The 19,516-nt window shown below is 52.0% G+C and overlaps 2 protein-coding genes across 11 annotated transcripts; both read left to right on the top strand.

Annotated features, from left to right (window-relative positions):
* Positions 1-63: 63 nt before the first annotated feature.
* Positions 64-6,739, top strand: NOTO (notochord homeobox). Its single transcript, XM_004277131.3, has 3 exons — positions 64-700; positions 3,121-3,335; positions 5,137-6,739. The coding sequence occupies exons 1-3, from the start codon at positions 268-270 to the stop codon at positions 5,293-5,295; spliced, it is 807 nt and encodes a 268-aa protein (XP_004277179.1). The 5' UTR covers positions 64-267; the 3' UTR covers positions 5,296-6,739.
* A 674-nt stretch (positions 6,740-7,413) lies between these two features.
* On the top strand, positions 7,414-19,188 carry SMYD5 (SMYD family member 5). Of its 10 annotated transcripts, none has more exons than XR_007470916.1 (14): positions 7,414-7,564; positions 11,265-11,436; positions 12,135-12,274; positions 12,714-12,835; positions 13,217-13,286; positions 13,883-13,987; positions 14,812-14,874; positions 15,082-15,152; positions 15,468-15,574; positions 15,968-16,024; positions 16,412-16,547; positions 16,872-16,966; positions 17,633-17,703; positions 17,850-17,916. XR_007470916.1 is itself a non-coding variant. In XM_004277074.3 (13 exons), the coding sequence occupies exons 1-13, from the start codon at positions 7,469-7,471 to the stop codon at positions 17,951-17,953; spliced, it is 1,254 nt and encodes a 417-aa protein (XP_004277122.1). In that variant the 5' UTR covers positions 7,415-7,468; the 3' UTR covers positions 17,954-19,188. The 10 variants fall into 10 exon arrangements, 6 of the variants coding, with proteins under 6 accessions (XP_004277122.1, XP_033256392.1, XP_033256384.1 ...); XR_007470915.1 differs by having other exon boundaries at positions 17,806-17,872; XM_004277074.3 differs by lacking the exon at positions 16,412-16,547 and having other exon boundaries at positions 7,415-7,564; positions 11,265-11,373; positions 17,806-19,188.
* Positions 19,189-19,516: the final 328 nt, after the last annotated feature.

Here is a 19,516-nt window from a genome sequence, read left to right as displayed (position 1 = left end):
AGGGCGCTGGGTCACACGGAGCTTTGGGACTTTGCGGGGTTGGCTGCGCCCGGGAGGCGGTGCCTGGGCTGCGGGAAGAAAAGGCCCGGCCAGTCCGGCCCCGCCCTGTCCAATTTAAGAGACCTCGCCGGCAGCGGCGGCTGTTCCTGGACAGCAAGGCTCGCTCCCTTATTTAAAGCAGGTGTGCTCACTCGCTTCTCGCGCTGCCCACACAGCCCAGAGGCCCCCGGCTCCCCTCCCTGCGCCCGTCCGGGCAAGGGCCGCGCCATGCCCAGCCCCGGGCAGCGAGGCTGCCGGCCGCCCGCTACCTCGGGCGCCCGGGTCCAGCGCCCGCGCTCCAGCTGCTCTCCCGCACCCGCGTCTCCCGCGCCCGCGTCCCCCGCGCTGCCGCGCCGCTCGGCAGGCCCAGGCCCACCCCGTGCAACCGGACGCCTCGAGTCCTCCTTCTCTGTCGAGGCCATCCTGGCCAGACCCGACCGCCGTGCGCCCGCCATCTCCTCTCTGTCTGTCTCCGTCGGCGCTGCCGGGGGCCTCTGGACCGCGCCCGCCCGGCCTCCCGCTCCGGCTCTGCCCAGCGCGTGCCCGGCTACGTGGCTGCCCGCCTACCTGAACGCGGGGCTCGACCAGCGGTGCCCCCAGTTCCCGGTGCTGCGGCTGCGCACTGCCCACTTTTGCGGCCTCCAGGGCCTCGGCGTCACAGGTACGAGGTGGCGGACGGCCGCGACGGTGGGCACAGGGTAGAGGAGAAGTCCCCGAGTTTGAGAGCCACACACGGTTAGAGTGGGTGGAAACGCTATGACCCTTGAGCCTGCCGTTGATACCGGGCGGAGAGAGGGACCCAGACCGGGTGGGAGGCTGCCCGGCCCGCCGCTGAGGTGGGAGAAGGTGTGTGTGGTGAGGCGGGTGCGGAGCGGGAGGTGAGGGCGGGCCAGAGGGGGCTCGGAAGACAACTAGGACCAGCGCAGGGCTGCAGGGGGCCCAGCCCCGCGTCGCTGGACGAGGGATTGGTAGAGGCCCTTGCTCCCTCCCACACCCGCTTCGGATAACGCTTGGTGGCGCAGGCTCTTCCCCAAAGCGGCTCTCGTCGCGAACCCAGGGCCCGGTCTTAGACGGGAGAAGCGGATGCTGCCGCTGGTACCCTCCAGCGAGGAGCTGTTGGGAGTTAGCCGACGCGGTTACGGCTCTGCGCCTGCTTGCTTATAGCTCTTAGAGTGGTACCTTGGGGCTCTGGGTCCTGGAGCGCAGTCACTTAAATCCCAGCGAGACTTTAACCATTGAGGTAACTTTCTCCTCTAGCATTAACATCCATCTACACGAGTTTCTGCCATCTTTGGCTCTCTGGTTCATGCATCTGCGTGGTTCCCATGAAGGAAAACAGAAGCAAAGTTAGTGCAAGCATTATTGACCCATACCAAGATCCTTGTAAGACAATCTTACCTGGTTCCTACTTCCTGGGTTCCCCCCATCCTGCATCTCCTCAACTCCCTTCAGCTGGCATTTCTCCTAACCATGTGGGAGAGAAACACTGGTCTCCCAACCCCATCCAAATTCGTGCCATGAATAAGAGCCACAGCCCTCACTCCAAGCCACCTTTTTCTAACATCCCCACACACCTGAGGTTTGAATTGCAGTTTACGACTTTGTATATGGTTGTCTCATTTTCAAGTTAGTTTTTGCATGGGTATTACATCCATACAGTTCAAACTTCAAAATGTTAACTGAGATGTAGTATGGAGAAGAGTTTCCTTTACCACTCCTGTCCCCCAGCCACCTGGTTCTCCCCACCCCGCAGGCAGCCAGACACCAGTTTCTTTATTCTTCCAGTGGTATTTTATACCTGCACACACGTATATATGTGTGAGAATAAATATATATATACATACATACACACACACACATTCTTCTAACCCCCATACTAGACACACTGCTCTGCACCTTACTGTTTTCACCTGACCGTGAATCAGAGATTTTTCCTTGTAAGTCCATGCAGAGCTTCTTTGCCACAGAATGGTCCATTGTTAGGATGTACCATATTTTAAATCTGGCCCCATTGATTATTTTTCATAGTTTTCTATTAATGCTTATGTTTATGGTAAGCCAGGTGAGCCCAGTGGTTTGGGTCTTGGGCAGCCAGGCCTCACTCCCTTCACTGGGGCAGTTTCGTTTGCCAGCCCTGGAGCCTCCCCAAGGCTAGTGGGAGCTGAGCAGTCTTAGCACTGCACTTACCAGGCCTCTGTCTGGAACACTTCCCTCCAAGCTAGCCCAAGGGCTTACTTCCTCACTCCTTTGGAGTTATGACTCAGGTACTGCCCCCTGGCAGACCAATCTCCATCTCTGCTGGCCCACAGCTCTATGAGCTGAAAAGCACCCTTGTGTGCATTAGAAAAGGTCACCCCCTAACTTCAAGCTGGCACAACACCTTGTCAGGCAGGAAGAATTGGCCTGTGGAGAGTGGTCAGAATTTCAGACTCCACTTACCCTCTCAGCTGGGTACCTGTGTGCAGGGCACAAGCTATACATAGTGGCCCTGTTCAAGTGTCAACTTAGTGAGGTGCCTACCTTTCTAAAGATACAAACTATCCCCCCTCCCCCTCCCACACACTTAACCCTGTCCTTCCCTGCTTTATTCTTCTCACTAGTGCTAATCCTTTTCTGACATACTCAATATTTTACTTAATTGCCTTTTTTTACTGTTAGGGATTTTCTGTTTTGTCCTGGAACCATGCCTGAAACATAGTAGACATTCAAAAAGTTGAATGAACAAAGAGGATGAACCCTCACTCTTTGTTCAGAAGCAGGTCTCTTCTCTGCTCATCCCATAGGGTTTTCCTGAAGTAGCCAAGGAAAGGAAAGGAGAGATGGAGGTTTGGCAGCTCCTCTTAGGGCCACAGATTATGCCACTCACTTGAAGAATAATGGAGCCCGAAGCGGTCTCACAACACTGTCCCTTCTTTCTCATTTGTTTTACTTCTGCGCAGTCTCTTCCCACCCTGCCTTCTTGCTGTGTTACCTGGCCAAGGGTAAGACAGGGCAGTGGAGCTGTGAGCTTGTTCTCTCTCCTCTAAGATGAGAAGCTAGGGGGTTACTGGCTAACCTCTCCTCCTGCTAATTGCTCTTCAGGCTTGGAGCTGGCTCACTGCCTAGGCCTCTGGGGTCCCCGCAACTGGGCCCAAGCTCAGGACCTTCAGGACACTGAGAGATCCCAAAAGAGGGTCCGAACCATGTTTAACTTGGAGCAGTTGGAAGAGTTGGAGAAAGTGTTTGCAAAACAGCACAATCTAGTGGGGAAGAAGAGAGCCCAGCTGGCAGCCCAGCTCAACCTTACAGAGAACCAGGTGAGAGCAGAGACTCCTGTGGGGCCCGGGCTGTACCTAGGGACAGATACTACTCTCTCAAAGGCCCTGAGTTGGGGCTGGGAGGAATTTATAGGCCTTCATCCTCTGTGCCATGCCGATGGGGGAGACAGGCCCTAACCACTGGCACACTCCCTTCCCTATATGTTGAGAAAAATAGTCCTATTTGAAATCACATTATGGAAACAACACATGGTGTTAATCTAGAACTTTATAATGTAATGTCTCCATGCTAAATAAGGAGCTGACAGTGAAATTAAGTAGGTATTCAAGGGACTAAATATTAAAAATAATAAACATTCCCTTGACCTCATATTCCCCTCTGGCTACTGCATCATCTCTCTGCTCTTTTCAGAGGCAAACCTATCAAGAACTGGCTATGTTCTCTGTATGTCCTCACCTCCCATCTACTCCTTAACTCATTGCATTGTGAATTCTTTACCTACCATTTCATTGAACCTTCTCATCAAGGTCTCTAATGTCCTCCATGTTGCCAAAGTCAGCAGATGCTTTCCTTCCCTCATCTTACCCCACCACTCAGTACAGGCAACCACTCCTTCTCTTAGGAAATACACTCTTCTCTTGGCTTCCAGACACCACACTCTCTTGCTTTTTCTCCTGGCTTTTTGGTCCTTTCTTCTTGGTTGCCTTTGTAGGCAACTCTTCTCTTTGTGACCTCGAATTTTCCTCCCTAGCTGATTTAATCTATCCCCATGGGTTTTAAATACTATCTGTAAGCCAATGACTCCCTAATTTTTATCTTCAGCCCACCTCTCTTTCCTGACTTGTACCTCTAACTACCTTCTTGCGGCCTCCACTTGGATGTCTTGTGGGTAGCCATTTTAAACTTAAGTCAGAACCTCAATTCTTTATTTTTTTTCTCCCCATATCTCTTCCTTTTCCCACACATGGCACCACCGTCCACCCAGTTGCTCAAAACACTTAGTCATCCTAGATTCCTCTTTCTCTCCCACTTCCAATCCATCAGCTAGCCTTTTCACTTCTACCTCCAAAATACAACTGGAATCATTTCATTTCTCTCCATTGCCCCCAGTTCCAAATGGGACTGTTTTTCTCATCACACAGGGAAGGGAGTGTGCAGCCCCAGCTCTCACTAGATCCCTGCAATAGTCTCCCCAGCTATCTCCCCAAATCTGTTTATATCCATTCTTCACACAACTGCCAGATGTGCAATTTACTTGACATGTAAATAGGACTGTGTTTCATCCCACTTAAAAGCTCAAAGTTGACACTTCTAACCCATGGCCTTCACAGTTTCCCTTCCTTTGCTTTCCTCTCTCAGATGTGCCTGCCATGCTGTCCTCCTTTTTGGTCCTCAGACGCTCCAAGCTTGGTTCCCCTGCCCTGGCTTGCTTTTTTCTCTGTTCCCATCGGGCTGGCCTCTCATCCTCTGAGCCTCAGCTTAAGTGCTGGTTCTTCAGGGAGGCTCAAACCCCTGTTCATACCCCCTTTTGTGTTTATACATTTGTTTCCATGTTTGTTATTAGTCTCCCTCCACTGGACTATGAGCTCCATGAGGGCAGAGATCATGCCTCTACTGCTCACTATTATCACCGTCACCTAGGGTGATGCCTAGTTCATATCAGGAGCTCAATAAATATTTGCTGAGTGAATGAGTGGTGACTGGCATTAGAGGGAAGGGTGTGCTTCCCTTAGAATGAAGAGTAAATTTTGACCAGAGAGGAGTGGGGACTGTGGGAATGGGGGAAGCAGTGGGAACTGCTGGTTACATTCTGATCTCTTCTCACTGCCTCAATTACAGGTGAGGGTCTGGTTCCAAAACCGCAGGGTTAAGTATCAGAAGCAGCAAAGGCTGAGACTGCCAGCTGCATCTGCCATGGCTGCCTCCCCGGATGAGCCCTCCAGCAGCTCCAACACCACCATCCAGAGAGAAGATGCAGAGTCAGGAGTAGACAGCTGAGGACTGGGACAGAGGCTCAACCCGAGCTGTTTGGGCTAGTTCTTCCTGGGGGCACCAACTGGACCTCCCTGTTCCAATTCTTAATGAAGAGCTTGTCAGGTCAAAGGGCATCAGGGGAATCTGAACTGTCAAGCAGGGGTCCCCCTTTCCTATATCTACCCCTGGGAGCTGTAATAATGCAAATGGTCATGGGTACAGACTTTGGCCTTCAGCTGTGTCCTTGGCTAAGTTACCGAACTTCTGAAGTTTTTTTCCCCACCTGTATAATGGGTATGTTGATAACGTAGACCTCCCAAGACTGAGATGATGTCTGTAAAACACTTATAGTGTGCCAGGCTCAGTACTAAGTGTGCAGTAACTATTAAGGCTTATAGGCCCCCTTCATCTGTGGGAGTAATACCTCACCCCTGGCTTCTCCAGGGATTAATCTTTGCCTGGCCTGGCTGTAGACGAGAGAGGGCCTCCTTGAATCAGTATATGGGCCTAGAAGAATTCGCCATTGGAGATGGTGGAGTTGAGAGCAAAGAAGGAAGGGCAGACCATTTAGCCCATTTCCTCTCCCAGAATTTACCAAAGTTTTCTTATTTTGTCTGAAATGTTAACACTCTCAGAAGGAGCTCAGGCCCAGCTGCCTCCTTGGAGCAGACATGCTACCCTGAACACCATCTTTTTCCGTCTAGCTACTTGACTTGACCCCCCTATCCATCTTCATACAGAGAGATTTAACTCTGCCTTTGCCAAAACTGGCATTTTGTCATAAACTCTGCTGTATTATTATTCCCCTGCTTCACAACCAGTTCTCATGGCTCCCGTTCCTTCCCAGGAATCTACTCAGTTTCTTTCCAAGAAGCGTAGCTGATAGCCTACTCTTGTGAAGCCTGCCACCAATATTTCCAGAGCTAATTTCTCTAGCACTCCACATTCCCTGGCGGGCTTCTGTTGAGGGTATTCATTTAGAATACAGAATGACTTCTGGGTGTTGAGATGAACTGGTGGAAGGAGGACTGCCCTGCCACCTGGTGGTGAGAGAGGGCATGGTCCACACTGCTCTCCAGAGTTTTCTGAGGGAGGGAGAAAAGGCAGGGAGCAGGGGTGGCCTTGGGAAACCACCTGCCGCCAAGTCTGTTGACCATCGCCTCCAGGACCAAGCTGCAGCTGGAGGGAGGCCAGGGTCCAGCTTCAAGAACCCTCCTGTTCCTGTCTTCCGGGAAATCCTTCCTAATGCTGGACCCAGTCAGCTCTATTAAAGGAACACAGCTACATTTGCCTCTTCCGGGAACCATGGGCTCACTTTTTTTTCTTTTTTTTTTTTTAAATCACCAGCAGTGACCTATTCAGCAGTTACTGTGCTCTATCAAATCCCTAAATGTCACCATGAGACCGCAGCAGATGCAGACACAGGTCCCTTTTCAAGTAGCACGGAATCAATTGGAGGACGAGAGAACAAACTGAGACATGGTGGTCAGGCCTGGCTGTGGGGACAAATGTTCAGGTCAGTCCTGAACAAGAGAATAGATCCCTCTCCTGTTGTCAGGACAATGAGAATCTGCAGACTCACTTCTGCATACAATTTCACGGGTCCTTAGACCTCCAGCACCCCCAGGCTACAAGGTCCCTACGCCCTGAAGAGTCTGAGGAAGACACATGTCCAGCTTGATCTTTCGTAGGACAGTTTGTCCCGCTGCCAGACTGCCTACGGAAATAGGAAATCTTGCGCCGGACTTTGTAGGATGGATAGGTGGGGGTAAGCTAGTTCTTCCCTTCAGGTTGAGGGCCAGAGAGGATAGCAGTAAGTCAGCCCGTTGCGTCCCACCCCATGACTGGGTCCAGAGAGCGCTTTACTCAAGACGAACCACTGGGTGGCAGAAACAACAAACACAAACGTGAACTCGGATACAGGTACACAGATCAAAACTACACGCACACACAAGCTCTGGTACTGGCCACGAAGATAGAGACAGAGGCAAAACTGCGCAAAGGCAGGCCCAGCTACACCCAGTAAACGAACTACTTAACCTACAGATACATAAACCAAAAAGATCCAAATTAAGACCGGCTAGCGCGCAAACCCTCGCAGCCTCGGGGACGCTCACGCTGGGGTCGGGGCCAGTGAGGGGCGGGGCCTCCCGGGTCGAGGCGGGGTCAAGGGTCAGCAGGCGGAGGTACGCCCAAGATGGCGGCCTCCATGTGCGACGTGTTCTCCTTCTGCGTGGGCGTGGCGGGCCGAGCCCGGGTAGCCGTGGAAGTCCGCTTCGTGAGCAGCGCCAAGGTGAGGCCGCGGCGGACCGTGCCGGGGTCCCCCCACTCGGCCCGGCCTTGGAGACAGCCCCACCGGACCCCATGCCTGGAATCTAGAGGCTCCTCTGCCGCTCGGGCGCTGCGGCCCGTTCCCGGCTCGGGGCCCGGGGGCTACCTGTCCCCGCGCGCAGGGTTCCGGGGCGGTCATGCGGTGGGCCCGAGCCCGCTGAGTTTCCGTGCGCGTCACCTGCCCCCGTGGAATCGGGCCTTTCCGCCAGTGGGGCCGGGGAGCGCCAGGCCGGGGGACATTACTGCTGGGTCCTGGGAGCTTTGGGCGGGACGTGCTGGGCAGGGGGAGCTGCGGTACAAAAAGGCCTGGGTTCTCAGGGAACTTTATGAGTGAGATTTGGGTGGGGGTTGAGGGAAAAGGCCAGGACACTTCACGAAGGGGCTTGGAGTGTTAAGGAGTTTGGACCGAAGCCCGTAGTAGCATTGAAGGGTTTAAATCAAGAGGGTGACATTTTGTTGTTTTATTATCGTGTTTTAGAAGTTCGTTGTAGAAAAAAAAGCGCATGTAAGGAAAGAGAAGGTAAAACACTCAGAATCTATATTTGTGCAAATATATGCATATTAAAACTGTATTTTTAGAAACTGCTTTTTGATGCAGCAGTAAATATTTCAATATCAATAATGCTACATATTAATTTTTAAGAGTTGAGTAATAGTCTGTTTCATGGGAGGACCACTGTTCACTCAACAACTGCTCATTTATGGACCCTTATGTTGTATCTTGTTTTTTATCTCTGAGGTCAAAGATATTGGAGCTCAGTGTCTGTGCACACATCCTTTTGTTCTCACCAGCACTGAGTATTTTCTTTCTTGGATATCTTTGCTGGTTGATTTGTGCAAAATGATATCGCTTTGTTCTCATTTATATTTGTTTACTAATGAGGTTGAACAGTTTGTCATGTGTAGTGGCTGTGTGTATCCTTGGTCCTTGCCCTAGATGTCAGCCTTCTAGTCATCTGTCTCCTGCTCTCAACATCATCCTACTCATCCAGTTCCCGAACCCAACCTTCCATTGTCCTCTTTTCACTCCAGAGGCATCTGGAGTGTTCCTCTCTTCCCGTGGTAAATCAGCTCCCATATCCTTGGCCTCCTCAGCTGCCCACAACTCCATCTCTACCCCAAGGCCTCCAGTGCTCTTCATTGGTTCACAGTTTGATGGTGTCTCAGTTCCGTCGCTCCTAGCCTGCAGAGATACTCACCTTTACTTTCACTTCACCCCTGTCTCTCAGGCCCCTCCTTGTTTTACTTCTTCCCTCTTACTTCATCACTTCAGCCACTCTCCTTGCCCAATTGTCCAGTCCTAGCCTTCTATCAAAACCCCAGCTCTGGAAGAATGAGTTGGCTTCCCTCTTCATGCCTACATCATCTGCTGCTGCAGAAGAATCACATACCCAGACCTGGTGACAAGATGGCTTATCCTGGGCTTTTTGCCTCTACATTCATAAAGTGAGATTAGTTTGTGATTTTTTTTTTCCTTTATGGTATCTTCCTTAGGTTACCACATCAAAATTATGCTTGTTTATTTTTTAATAGAGAGGCTTTCCATTTTTTCTCTGTTATTGGATAGTTTAAATAGCACAAGAATTACTTATTTGGTTTGAGAGAGCTCGCTCATGAAACCATATAGACTAGGGGTCTCACATGGGGGTAGTTTTTGACCACTTTCTCTATTGCCTCTATGGACATTGGCAGGAATGATTTCCAAAATTTTACCAATTGCTATGCCAGGGACGTGACCAGTCAGAACAGAAACCTGACCAAATATGGTAGATGTCAACCAGGATGCTGTACTAATGCACATCAGGCAGGTACTGGCATTGCAAGTCTGTCTTGGCTTTCTTCCTTTTGAATTCACTTTTGGCACTTGATATTTTTCAAGAAAATAATTTAATAAAGAATTAATTTACTACATAGTCTTAGATATTTTGGTACAATCTTTTTTTTTTTTAAACTTGAACTTTTCAAATTGGAGATAAACTTTGCATAGTTTGTACCCTTTCCATTCAGGTTCCGTTCTCTCCAGTCTTCTTGGTAATATGAATTAGAGTTGTTTTTCTTGAAATACTTTATATGTTTGGGGGATAAGTGGTTTCACAGAGGAACAGCTCTGATTCTTCCCTTTGCTTTACTAAATATTTCCTACATTTGGTCCTCCAGAAGGAGGGAGAAAGAGATCAATATTTATTCAATATTGAGATTTGAGATTGTCAGAAGTAATGTGGATAGCTGTCCATATCTTGTTGTCCCACAGAGGAAGGCCAGGTTTTCATTTTGCTGGGTGGGTCCCAGGGGCTACTAGGCATGGAGGTGGGCTTCTAGAAAGACAACCAGGCTGCATCCACGGCTTTGCCAGTGGTTTTGTTCCAGCTGCCCCACTGTACCATATTAGAGCTCCCAGAGTTATTCACAGGATTGAGATGTGTGGCTCACGGGGTGTTCAGGGCCTGTCCAGGTCTTTACATCCTGCTGCTGATTTTGGGAGGTGCCCCTGTCTATCCAGAGTGCCAGTGCTAGAAGGAAACCGGGAGCTACCCAGGAGGCAACGTGACAGGACATTTCACTGCTGTGTCAATCATTTCCTTTCTATCTCTTTTCATGACAGTTCACTGTTGGCAGGGGCACCACTCCTCTGTAGAGTGGGAGAAAGTGCCCAGCTGGGCCAGTAACTGCCTAGGTTCTGAAGCTGTCTCCTGCGTCCCTTTGCACATTTGAGAGATGGCAATTCAACAGTTTTCTCATCCTTCATCCTGTACATATCCACAGTGCTTTAGACCAGTGTTTCTCATTTAATGTGCATATGAATTGCCTGGGTATCTGCAGCTGATTTTAACAATGCAGATTCTGATTCAGCAGGTGTGGAGTGGGGCCTGAGATTCTGCATTTCTAACATCTCCCAGGCAATACCCATGCTGCCCAGTCCATCACTTCACTTTGAGTAGTAAGGAGCTAGAGTTCATGAAATTCCTTCACCTGTGTTATATCACTGCATCCTGGAAACTACCTGGTAGGTATTATTATAATACCCACTTTTCACATGGTAAACAGATGCAAAAAAGTGAAGCAACTGGCTCAAATTTTCACAGCAAGTTAGCATTAGGACTGGTGCTAGGATTAGTCATTCCTTTCAGTGTAACACCTGAGAACTTGTTGGGTACCAGGTACTATGTATGCTAGGTGCTGTGAGTACCCAGCTGACCAGGGAAGAAGGGCATATTCTCCTGCATAGGCCTCTCCCTCCCGTGGTGTAGGATTTCTATGCAACCCTGAGGAGCAGCATCACGACCAGGATCCTGGAGGGGCATGTGGGTGACTCAGAGAAGGCCGCCCTGTACCAGTTCCTGGTACTGGAGGCTCCAGCCTGCTGTGAACCTTGGCCCTGCTCTGGCCATCCTAAAAATTCTCTGATTAGTCTGACATGGCTGATGTGGTGGCTCTCTTCCCATCCCAAGCCCTCTGCTCTAGACAGGCTGGTAGAAGTGCGACTGAAACTGGGCAGAGCTGCGTTTCCAGAGGAGGCAGTTATGGAGGGTGCCGACCATGCTCCGTGAACCCTCCTGAGGCAGAGGCCTCTGATGAGAGGGAAGCACGTGGGGGTGAGGGGCCCTTGAAGCTATGTCCTCTGTCTCTTCTTATGGCCATCCTATTCTTCTCTGCCCTCTTAGGGAAAGGGGTTGTTTGCCACACAGCCGATCCAGAAGGGGGAGACCATATTCATCGAACGGCCCCTGGTGGCTGCACAGTTTCTCTGGAATGCACTTTATCGCTACCGAGGTGAGCACATCTCACCTACTCCTGAGGGCTGTTGGGCCCAGCAGCCTTTGCGCATGGAAGAGAGTACGTACATCCCTACCGGCTGCCGTCTCTAGGACTCCAGGTGTTGGGAGGAAAGTGCGTCTTCCCTTGGAGAGCTGCACCTGAGAACCATGCCTCTGTCTAATCTCAGGCCATTTGGGGCTGTGAGCCTGCTGCAGAGAGGTTCTTCCAAAGTGCTCCTTGGGGGAGGACTGCTGGAACTCAGTGTGGCCTATACTGTAAGGTACTAGATGTCGTGCTGAAGGGCTCTGTGCCAAAGTGGAGCCCTCTACCAAGTGGAGACCCCATGCCCCTTGGTCAATAAAGGCTGTGTTAGGGGTCAGAAACAAATAGGACGCTCTTAGCTTTGCCAGTCACATGCTTTTTTCACACTTTTCTTGGGCTAGAGAAAAATCTGTGAAAGGAGGGTCACTCGGCTCCAGAATGTGGGGAAAGCCCAGTTTGGGGGCTGGGTGGGGAACCCCATAGACTAAGTCCCATCAAGAAGCAGAGAGAGTCTGCCGGGAGGAGTGGGGACTCCGGAGAGGGAAGAAGGCATCATCTATAATGCGTGTGAAATACATTCATTTAACATATTCATTCACTCACTTCTCATACTTTTATTGAACACCTTCTCTGAGCTAGGTGCTATATTAACCCTGGGCATATTGCTGTGAAAAGGACAAATGTGGCCCCTGCTCTCAAGACACTTAATTGTCAACATCTGGCTCTCTCCCCAGCCTGTGACCACTGCCTTCGGGCACTGGAGAAGGCAGAGGAGAACGCCCAGAGACTGACTGGGAAACCAGGCCAGGTTTTGCCTCACCCTGAGCTGTGCACTGTGCGCAAGGACCTGCACCAGAATTGTCCCCACTGCCAGGTGAATATCCCTGGGGGCTAAGCTGAAGTCCTCTCTGGGGAGACAGGAGTGAGGACAGACTTGGTCATGGCCCTTGAGAGCCCGAATGTAGGGAAAGACATGAAAAAGACATTACTGTGCCAGTTTCGTCCTCTGTTCCAGTCCCATTGTCTAGAAAATAGGCTTGGTGGGAGCTTGCCCTCTTCCTGGGAGCCTGGCAGGGGCCCTTCCCTGTACCTGAGAAGCAGTCTCTCCTTCCCACGTTTTTACAAGCCTGGGTCAGGTGCCCCTCTCACATGTCCCCAGAGCACTGTATGCTTTTTCATCTCACAATACCACTGACTACTGCTTAGGGGCTGTTTGTGGAAGGAGTACAGTTAGAGGAGGTGAGACCACATGGGTGTCTGTGCCTCACCCCACTGCCAGATCCTAGGGTGCTGACCTCCACCTCCCCCAACAGGTGACGTACTGCAGTACAGAATGTCTGCTAGCCGCAGCTGAGCAATACCATCGGGTCCTGTGCCCAGGCCCCTCCCAGGATGACCCCCTGCATCCTCTCAATAAGCTACAGGAGGCATGGAGGTAGGTAGCATTTCCTCTCTTCTTTCCTTTATCCTTCCCTCCCTGCCTGCCTTCCCCACGCTTAGTGGATGCAGCCATCTTTGTTAAGTTACCACCCCCTAGATTTTTCCTCCATTCTTAGGGCTAAACTATCACCCATTCCCCCTGCCTTAAATCTGAGCCACCAGTCCTACCATTCTCAGTATTTTACACACTCCCAGGAAGAGCCCCATGAAGCCCATAGGGATATAAAATCCTGCCCAAGTCCTTGCCAATGACTTTCTCTCTTTGGTTATAAATGAGATTGGTAGGAAAGATTCTCTGTAGTAATCAGACTGGGCTTCCCTGAATTCAGCTACTGGGGAGGGAAGTTCTAGGCCAAACCTTTTTCTTTCTCCCCAGGAGTGTTCACTACCCCCCTGAGACTGCAAGCATCATGTTGATGGCCCGGATGGTGGCCACAGTGAAACAGGTGAGCCCACCTGATCTTCTCAGGGAAGCTGACTCCGGCCTCATTCAACCCTTGGCCTCAGTTTTCTTCTCACCTTAACACTCTGGCTTGGATACAGAGTTCCTTCTGGGCTTCCCAAAGGAGAGCTGCTTGCTGTGTAAACCTTAGGAGTAGCTAACCATAAATCTAGCAGGGGACATGGGGGCTCATCTTGCCTGTGGTCTGTGATCTATGGATGACTTCCTGTGCAGCAGCAATTCATATATAAGCACCACCTTTTCAGGATTGTGTCTCTTAGATAAAGCGAGAGAAGCCACTCTGACCCCTTTAGTGTTGTTGCTCGTCAGCCTCATCCTCCTATTTTCCCAAGTGTCGTGAACTGGCTAGCTTGGCACCAGCTGGGAAGATGGTTGGGTGTGGGCAGGGTGGGCAGGAAGGGTCTACTTAGAAGCTCATGTGTGATGGTGTTTCTCAGGGCAGGGGTTTTAGAATGACAGCTTACTCCTCTCACGTGGGCAGGAGTGGCAGTAAAGAGGAGGGTGTCCGTGAGTCCATGTGTGCACATGCATGCGTGAGCATGTGTGAACCTGACCCTGAAGTATATTTGTTCACTGCAGGCTAAGGATAAGGATTGTTGGATCAGGCTCTTCTCCCAGTTCTGTAATAAAACCGCCAATGAGGAGGAGGAAATTGTCCACAAACTCCTGGGGGACAAATTCAAGGTTGGTCTCTCCACATGACCCTCCCACCCCCCCAGTAGCCTGGGGATGTCCATGGCTACCTAAGGGAAGCTCCACATTTGCTGCCTTCCCAGCCACAGGAAGAAGTTAGAGCCTGGGTCCAAAAATCTGTTCAGAGACTTGTATTCCTGCCGCTATTTAACTTCATGACCTAATGTGGACTTAAAATTGGGAAGTGGGGTGATGACAGAGGACAGAAGGGCTGGGTGCCCTGATGTGGGAAGGCAGGACCCCATGATAGGATAGCAGTGGGCGAATCAAGTGTAATGGAAAGTGAAGGGCTGGGGGTTCCACAGGGTCAGGGAGCGGTGTGAAACAATTTTAGTTGCCAATGTACTGAGCACTTGCTTCAAATCAAAGAACTATGCATTCTCCCTGAGAATAGCAGACTTCCATGCAGGAGCTGCCTGAAGGTGGAGGTAGGTGTGTGAAAGGGCGCTGGGGTGGGCCTTCCTGCACTGAATCTGAGGAAAGGAGGGGGAGGGTCAAGCTGGTCTGGAAGCTGGGGCAGGGAGCCTGGAGGGTGGTGGTGAGGACAGACATTTTAAGCCAGGCTGCCTCCGCCCTGCTGGTACAAGGGCTAGAAAATAGGGAGGAATTTGGGTTTGCTACCCTGGGTTGGAACAGGCCAGTAGACTGCCAAGTCTCTTGGAGATAAGGATTCTGTGGCTTTCCTTTGCCCCCAGAGAAAGGTCGGTCTGCAGAGCTCACCCTTTTCCTTCCCTTATGTGGTCTTATGGGCCCTGCCTGGGTGCTAATGGGAAATCCCCAGGGATGCAAGTCTCTCCCTGCTTCCCCTAAACCAGGGCCAGCTGGAGCTTCTGCGGAGACTCTTCACAGAGGCCCTTTATGAGGAAGCACTCAGCCAGGTGAGTGTGGGGAAGGTGGGACCAATGGCCTCCCAGTCACTCCAGCACTCCAGGAGCAACCAGGTCAGCGTCTCCTACTGGGACAGCTAAGCCAGAGCAGACCTGGTCTTCTGGAGTTGGGATGGGACTGACTCACAGCAAACTTCCTCAACAGGAAGAAAAGCTAGTGGCTGTAACCTGAATGCTCTTCTCCCTTTTTCCCCACAGTGGTTCACTCCGGATGGATTCCGGTCTCTCTTTGCTCTTGTTGGGACCAATGGCCAAGGAATTGGGACCAGGTTAGGAGAGAATGTTCCAGAGCTGTTGGGCTTGTCCCTCAGGGCTGGGGTGGGAGATTGACTGAGGAAGGTAGCCACATCTCTTTTCAAGACTAGGGTGGGGCAGGGTGTGACTCTGGCCAGAATGCTGGACTAAACTCAGTGGTGGGGGTCAGAAGGATTGAGTCTTGGGAGCACTTAGTCTGTTGGGGAAGGACACCCCCACCCACCCCCACCCTCCCCCTGGAGAAAGAAATGGACTTAACTTGCTTGGAGTGGGGGAGCCCTGTGAGCTAGGCCTCCTCCTCTCCAACCATGGCTGCCTGGGACCCCCAGCTCCCTGAGCCAGTGGGTGCATGCCTGTGACGCTCTGGAGCTGAAGCCTCAGGACCGTGAGCAGCTGGACGCCTTCATTGACCAGCTGTACAAGGACATCGAGACAGGTTGGTGAGATGGAGTCTTGGCCTCACCCAACTTTGGAGACATCCGTCAGTTAGACAGTGGACACAGTCTTCCCCCAGGGAGCTCTGAGTTCGTGGTTGGGGAAGGTAATTCCTGTGTGCCTATGGGAAGCTTCAGATCTGTTTGCAGGACATACACAAGAAATGGCTCCGCCATCCGTGCGGAGGCTTGATGCTGGGGGTGGGGGAGGGCTGGACAGTAAGGTGGTACCATTTATAGGAAAGCAAGGCTTATGCCTCAGAGAAGCAATTTCAGGTAAAATAGTAGTGATTGGGTGGCAAGACAGTGGAGCCAGTGCCTGTCCTTATTAGCCTAGTTTCTTTTTCCCACTTATAAAGTGGATGCAATAACATCTGCATATTACTGTCTTACAGCAACTGGTGAGTTTCTTAACTGTGAAGGATCTGGCCTCTTTGTGCTGCAGAGCTGCTGTGAGTCCCGGCATTGAGAAGGGGTAGCCCCACAGCTGCAGTTCATCTCTCTTGGCCCCTTCTGGGCTGGTAGAGTTGAGTCTAGGAGTGGGGTTAGGGCTGAGCTTCCTGGGGATTTCCCCTCAGCCTTCTCCTTCTATTATTTTTCATTCATTTATTGGACTCTTGTGCCTTGATATAAAAGCTTCCAGTGGGCTAGGCCCAGTGCTGAGGCAGGGCACAGAGCTCTGATTCTTGCAAAGGGAAGCCTGGGTTTTGCCCCACCACTGCCCTGTGAGCTTTGGTAGGAGAGTGTTGTGATAGCCCGGGAGGAGCTCAGGCTGGAAGGCAGTCTCATCAGCACCTGATGGAGCGGGCAGAGCCAGCTCAGACTGTTGTCTTTTCCAGATCCCAGCCTCCCACCCTCTGCTCTCCTCACTGCAAAACCTTCCTCCCAGGCTCTGGGGACACTACTCCTCCCAAACTGGGCTCTCAGAGGGCCTGGCTCAGCTGTTACCAGACATCCAATAACAGACAGGACTGAGTTAAGTGGCCTGGCACGGGCATCCCTTTCACAGCCCTGTCCCTCCGTTTGTGAGACACTGGGAACACATCTGAGGATCAAGTTGACCAGTGAGGAGAGAAGGGGCAGTCATGGCAGGAGGGGAGGGGAGTGATGCGGGATTGCATTAGTGCCTGTGCTCTTCAGGAAAGAGCACTGGACAGGGATACAGGAAACGGGTCCCAGGACCTGCCTAGCCCTAGCAGGGATCAGAGAACAAGGAAAGATGGGACCCAGTGCTCTGCACAGTTAAGGCTGTTATTTTTATTAGTCAACAATCCTCATTACCTGCCTCTCATGACCCAGGCAACCACAGCTGTGTCCCCAATGCAGAGACCTCCTTCCCAGAAAACAACTTCCTTTTGCATGTCACCGCCCTGGAGGATATTAAGCCAGGAGAGGTGAGGGGGCCAGTAGCTGTCGGGGTGGGTGGGCAGTGGGCCTTGCAGGTTCTCTCCAGGAATTGGGAGCAGCAGTGGCTACAGTCCCAAGTTCAGGCTGTTGGGTTGAATCCCCACATGCTCCAGGACATGAGTCTTCCCCATGAGTATACTCTAACCCCACCCCACTTCAAAAAATAACTCCAGAAAGCGTCAGAGCAGTGTTTCAGAGACAACTGTGTGCCTAAGTTCTTGTCCCCAGCTATCTTTTGATCAAGGAATCTGCAGCATCTAAGGAAGCAGGACATGGCCCTTTGTGGCTTGGACTGTGGGGTACTAGTGTGGGTGTGGGGTCCTGGCTCTTAGAGCTGTGCACGGAGCCTGGCTGAAACTTCTTTCAGGGCAAGTAGCTTCACACCAAGATAACCTCTGCCCCAGCCACAGACCTTGGCCATGGCCCAAGGCCAAGCATAGCCCCCTGTCTCAGACACAGATTGTGAAAGCCTCATAGTGGCCTCTGCTGTGAGCACAGGGGAATGGATCAGGGTGACCTGCGCCTTCGCTGAAGGGCAGCTCCGGCTCCTGGGGATGGGGCAATGGTTGGACATAGGGCAGAGGTTGGGGAGGCCCTAATCCCATCTGTTAGAAGCACAGACTGTCAGAGCCCACCTCTCTTCTGCCCGTTAGGAAATCTGCATCAGCTACTTAGACTGCTGTCAGCGGGAGCGCAGCCGCCATAGCCGCCACAAGATCCTCAGGTGCCAGCTGGGGGTGTGGTGGGAAGCCGGGCTCTGGGCTTCTCCATGCTGGTGGCTGCCTGACTTTGTACCCTCACCATCATCCCCCCCAACCCTCTGCAGGGAGAACTATCTGTTTGTCTGTTCCTGCCCCAAATGTCTGGCAGAGGCTGATGAACCCAACATGACCTCTGAGGAGGAGGACGATGAAGAGGATGAGGAAGGAGAGCCGGAAGATGCTGAGCTGGGGGATGAGATGACTGATGTGTGATGTCATCCTGCCTGGAAGTGGTCCTACCCTAGACCCTGCCAGAAGAGGGGGCCTTCCCCCAGAGCAGAGGCTTGGAAGGAACTCCCACTCCTGTTGCCTGCTTTCCCCCCATGCCAGCTCTGTTTCTTCCAGAGGGTAAGACAGGCTGGACCCTAGGCCCTCCACCTCCCGCCAGACCTCATGCCCAGGACACTGCTGTTGAGCGGCTCAGGCTCTGCGCTGTCACTGAGCCTCTCAGAACTGGCCTCCCCCTGAGGTATGGGTGTAAGTGGCTGGAACCAAGGTCAGGGCCTAACAGTGTTTCTTCCCCTTGGCTCCATGGCCCCACTTACTCATCCACCTAAGGCTTCACCCTTCTCAACTCACTGTTGGGGGGGGGGGTGGTTGGGTCACAAAGTGGCAACCTGCGAACAGCCTGACTCCATTGAAGAGAGGGGGTTAGACACCCTTACCCTCTTCCCCACTAGCACAGCTGGGAGAGGCAAGAGGGAGGAACTGGGCCTCCAGAGCACCTTCCTAAGGCTTTCTGTGGGGGACACTGAACCGGGGGCATTACCTCCCTCTGCTCACCTCCCCACACCCACCATTTAGACATCCGGGGAGTAGAGAATCTCCCCAGACCCCAGAATCTGTCCTTATGCCTTGCCTCTCAGGCCCTGGCACAGTGCCTGGCCTCACAGGGTGTGGAAGAGGTCTCTGCCTCCCTTGGGAGGGACATCATGACCCCTTCCTCCCACCCTCCTCCCACTGAGGACTCTAGCAGCATGGCTGAATTCTGGGGGATGAAAGGCCTGTGCTCCGTAATTTAGGATGTCCTAGAATCTTCTAGAGCATGGGTCAGTGAGGGGCTCTCCTAGTCTCAGTCTCCATCTTTAGGATCATTTAGGAACACTGAAGTCTTCCAGAAACCTAGGAGAGCTAGGCTAGATACTCAGATTAGCCCTGACTCTCCCTCTCCTCCCCAGATTAGCACTACCCCTTACTCTTGGGTTGGAAGCTGTGGAAATTATAACCTATCACCTGCAATTCCTTTCTGCCTACCTTTCCTGAGGGGCTGCCACATGCCCCTGCTGAGGGATCCCAGGGAGGGCAGGTGCCGCCCCACAGGCCCTTTCCTGCATCGTGAGCCAGGTGGAATCTGCCTGTCTGGCCTATTGGGTTCTTAATCCTTCGCAGTAGCCAGCACCCCCTCCCCACCGCCCACTGTTCTCAATAAAATATGAGTGGTGACAGGCCTTTGCAGGAATGCTTTGTGGAGAATGGCTTGACAAGCTGCTCCAGGAAGGCAGCAGTCACATGGGTGGTGCAAAAGTGCATAGGATAGAGCAGGTGACTGCAGGAGATGGGAGCTGCAGCTCCCCAGTTTGGGTTCATCCCTGGTCTTGCCTATACTCTGCTGTGCAAATGTTTCTAAAGTCCAAGAGCAGGGCTCTTCTGAGGTCCAGTGTGGATCCTCAGTACCAGGCTACAAGATGAGGCTTTTGCTCAGGGACTGAACTACAGCTTCCCAAGTTTTTGAGCAGGAGGCTGTTGTGATCCAAGATTAGCAATCTGAGCACTGGT

The sequence above is a fragment of the Orcinus orca genome, chromosome 13, assembly GCF_937001465.1.
Source record: "Orcinus orca chromosome 13, mOrcOrc1.1, whole genome shotgun sequence".
In the NCBI taxonomy this organism is placed as follows: Eukaryota; Metazoa; Chordata; class Mammalia; order Artiodactyla; family Delphinidae; genus Orcinus; species Orcinus orca.
Note: the sequence above shows the minus strand (reverse complement) of the source record. Positions and strands in the feature narration are given on the sequence as shown.

Bases quoted from the DNA above. Each gene is read 5' to 3' on its own strand.
- SMYD5 (XM_033400493.2), top strand. From the start codon at position 7,469: ATGGCGGCCTCCATGTGCGACGTGTTCTCCTTCTGCGTGGGCGTGGCG. The intron at 12,836-13,216 runs GTAGGTAGCATT...CTTTCTCCCCAG, and splicing joins AAGCTACAGGAGGCATGGAG to GAGTGTTCACTACCCCCCTG. The intron at 16,967-17,632 runs GTGAGGGGGCCA...TCTGCCCGTTAG, and splicing joins AGGATATTAAGCCAGGAGAG to GAAATCTGCATCAGCTACTT.
- NOTO (XM_004277131.3), top strand. From the start codon at position 268: ATGCCCAGCCCCGGGCAGCGAGGCTGCCGGCCGCCCGCTACCTCGGGC. The intron at 701-3,120 runs GTACGAGGTGGC...ATTGCTCTTCAG, and splicing joins CCAGGGCCTCGGCGTCACAG to GCTTGGAGCTGGCTCACTGC. The intron at 3,336-5,136 runs GTGAGAGCAGAG...CCTCAATTACAG, and splicing joins TCAACCTTACAGAGAACCAG to GTGAGGGTCTGGTTCCAAAA.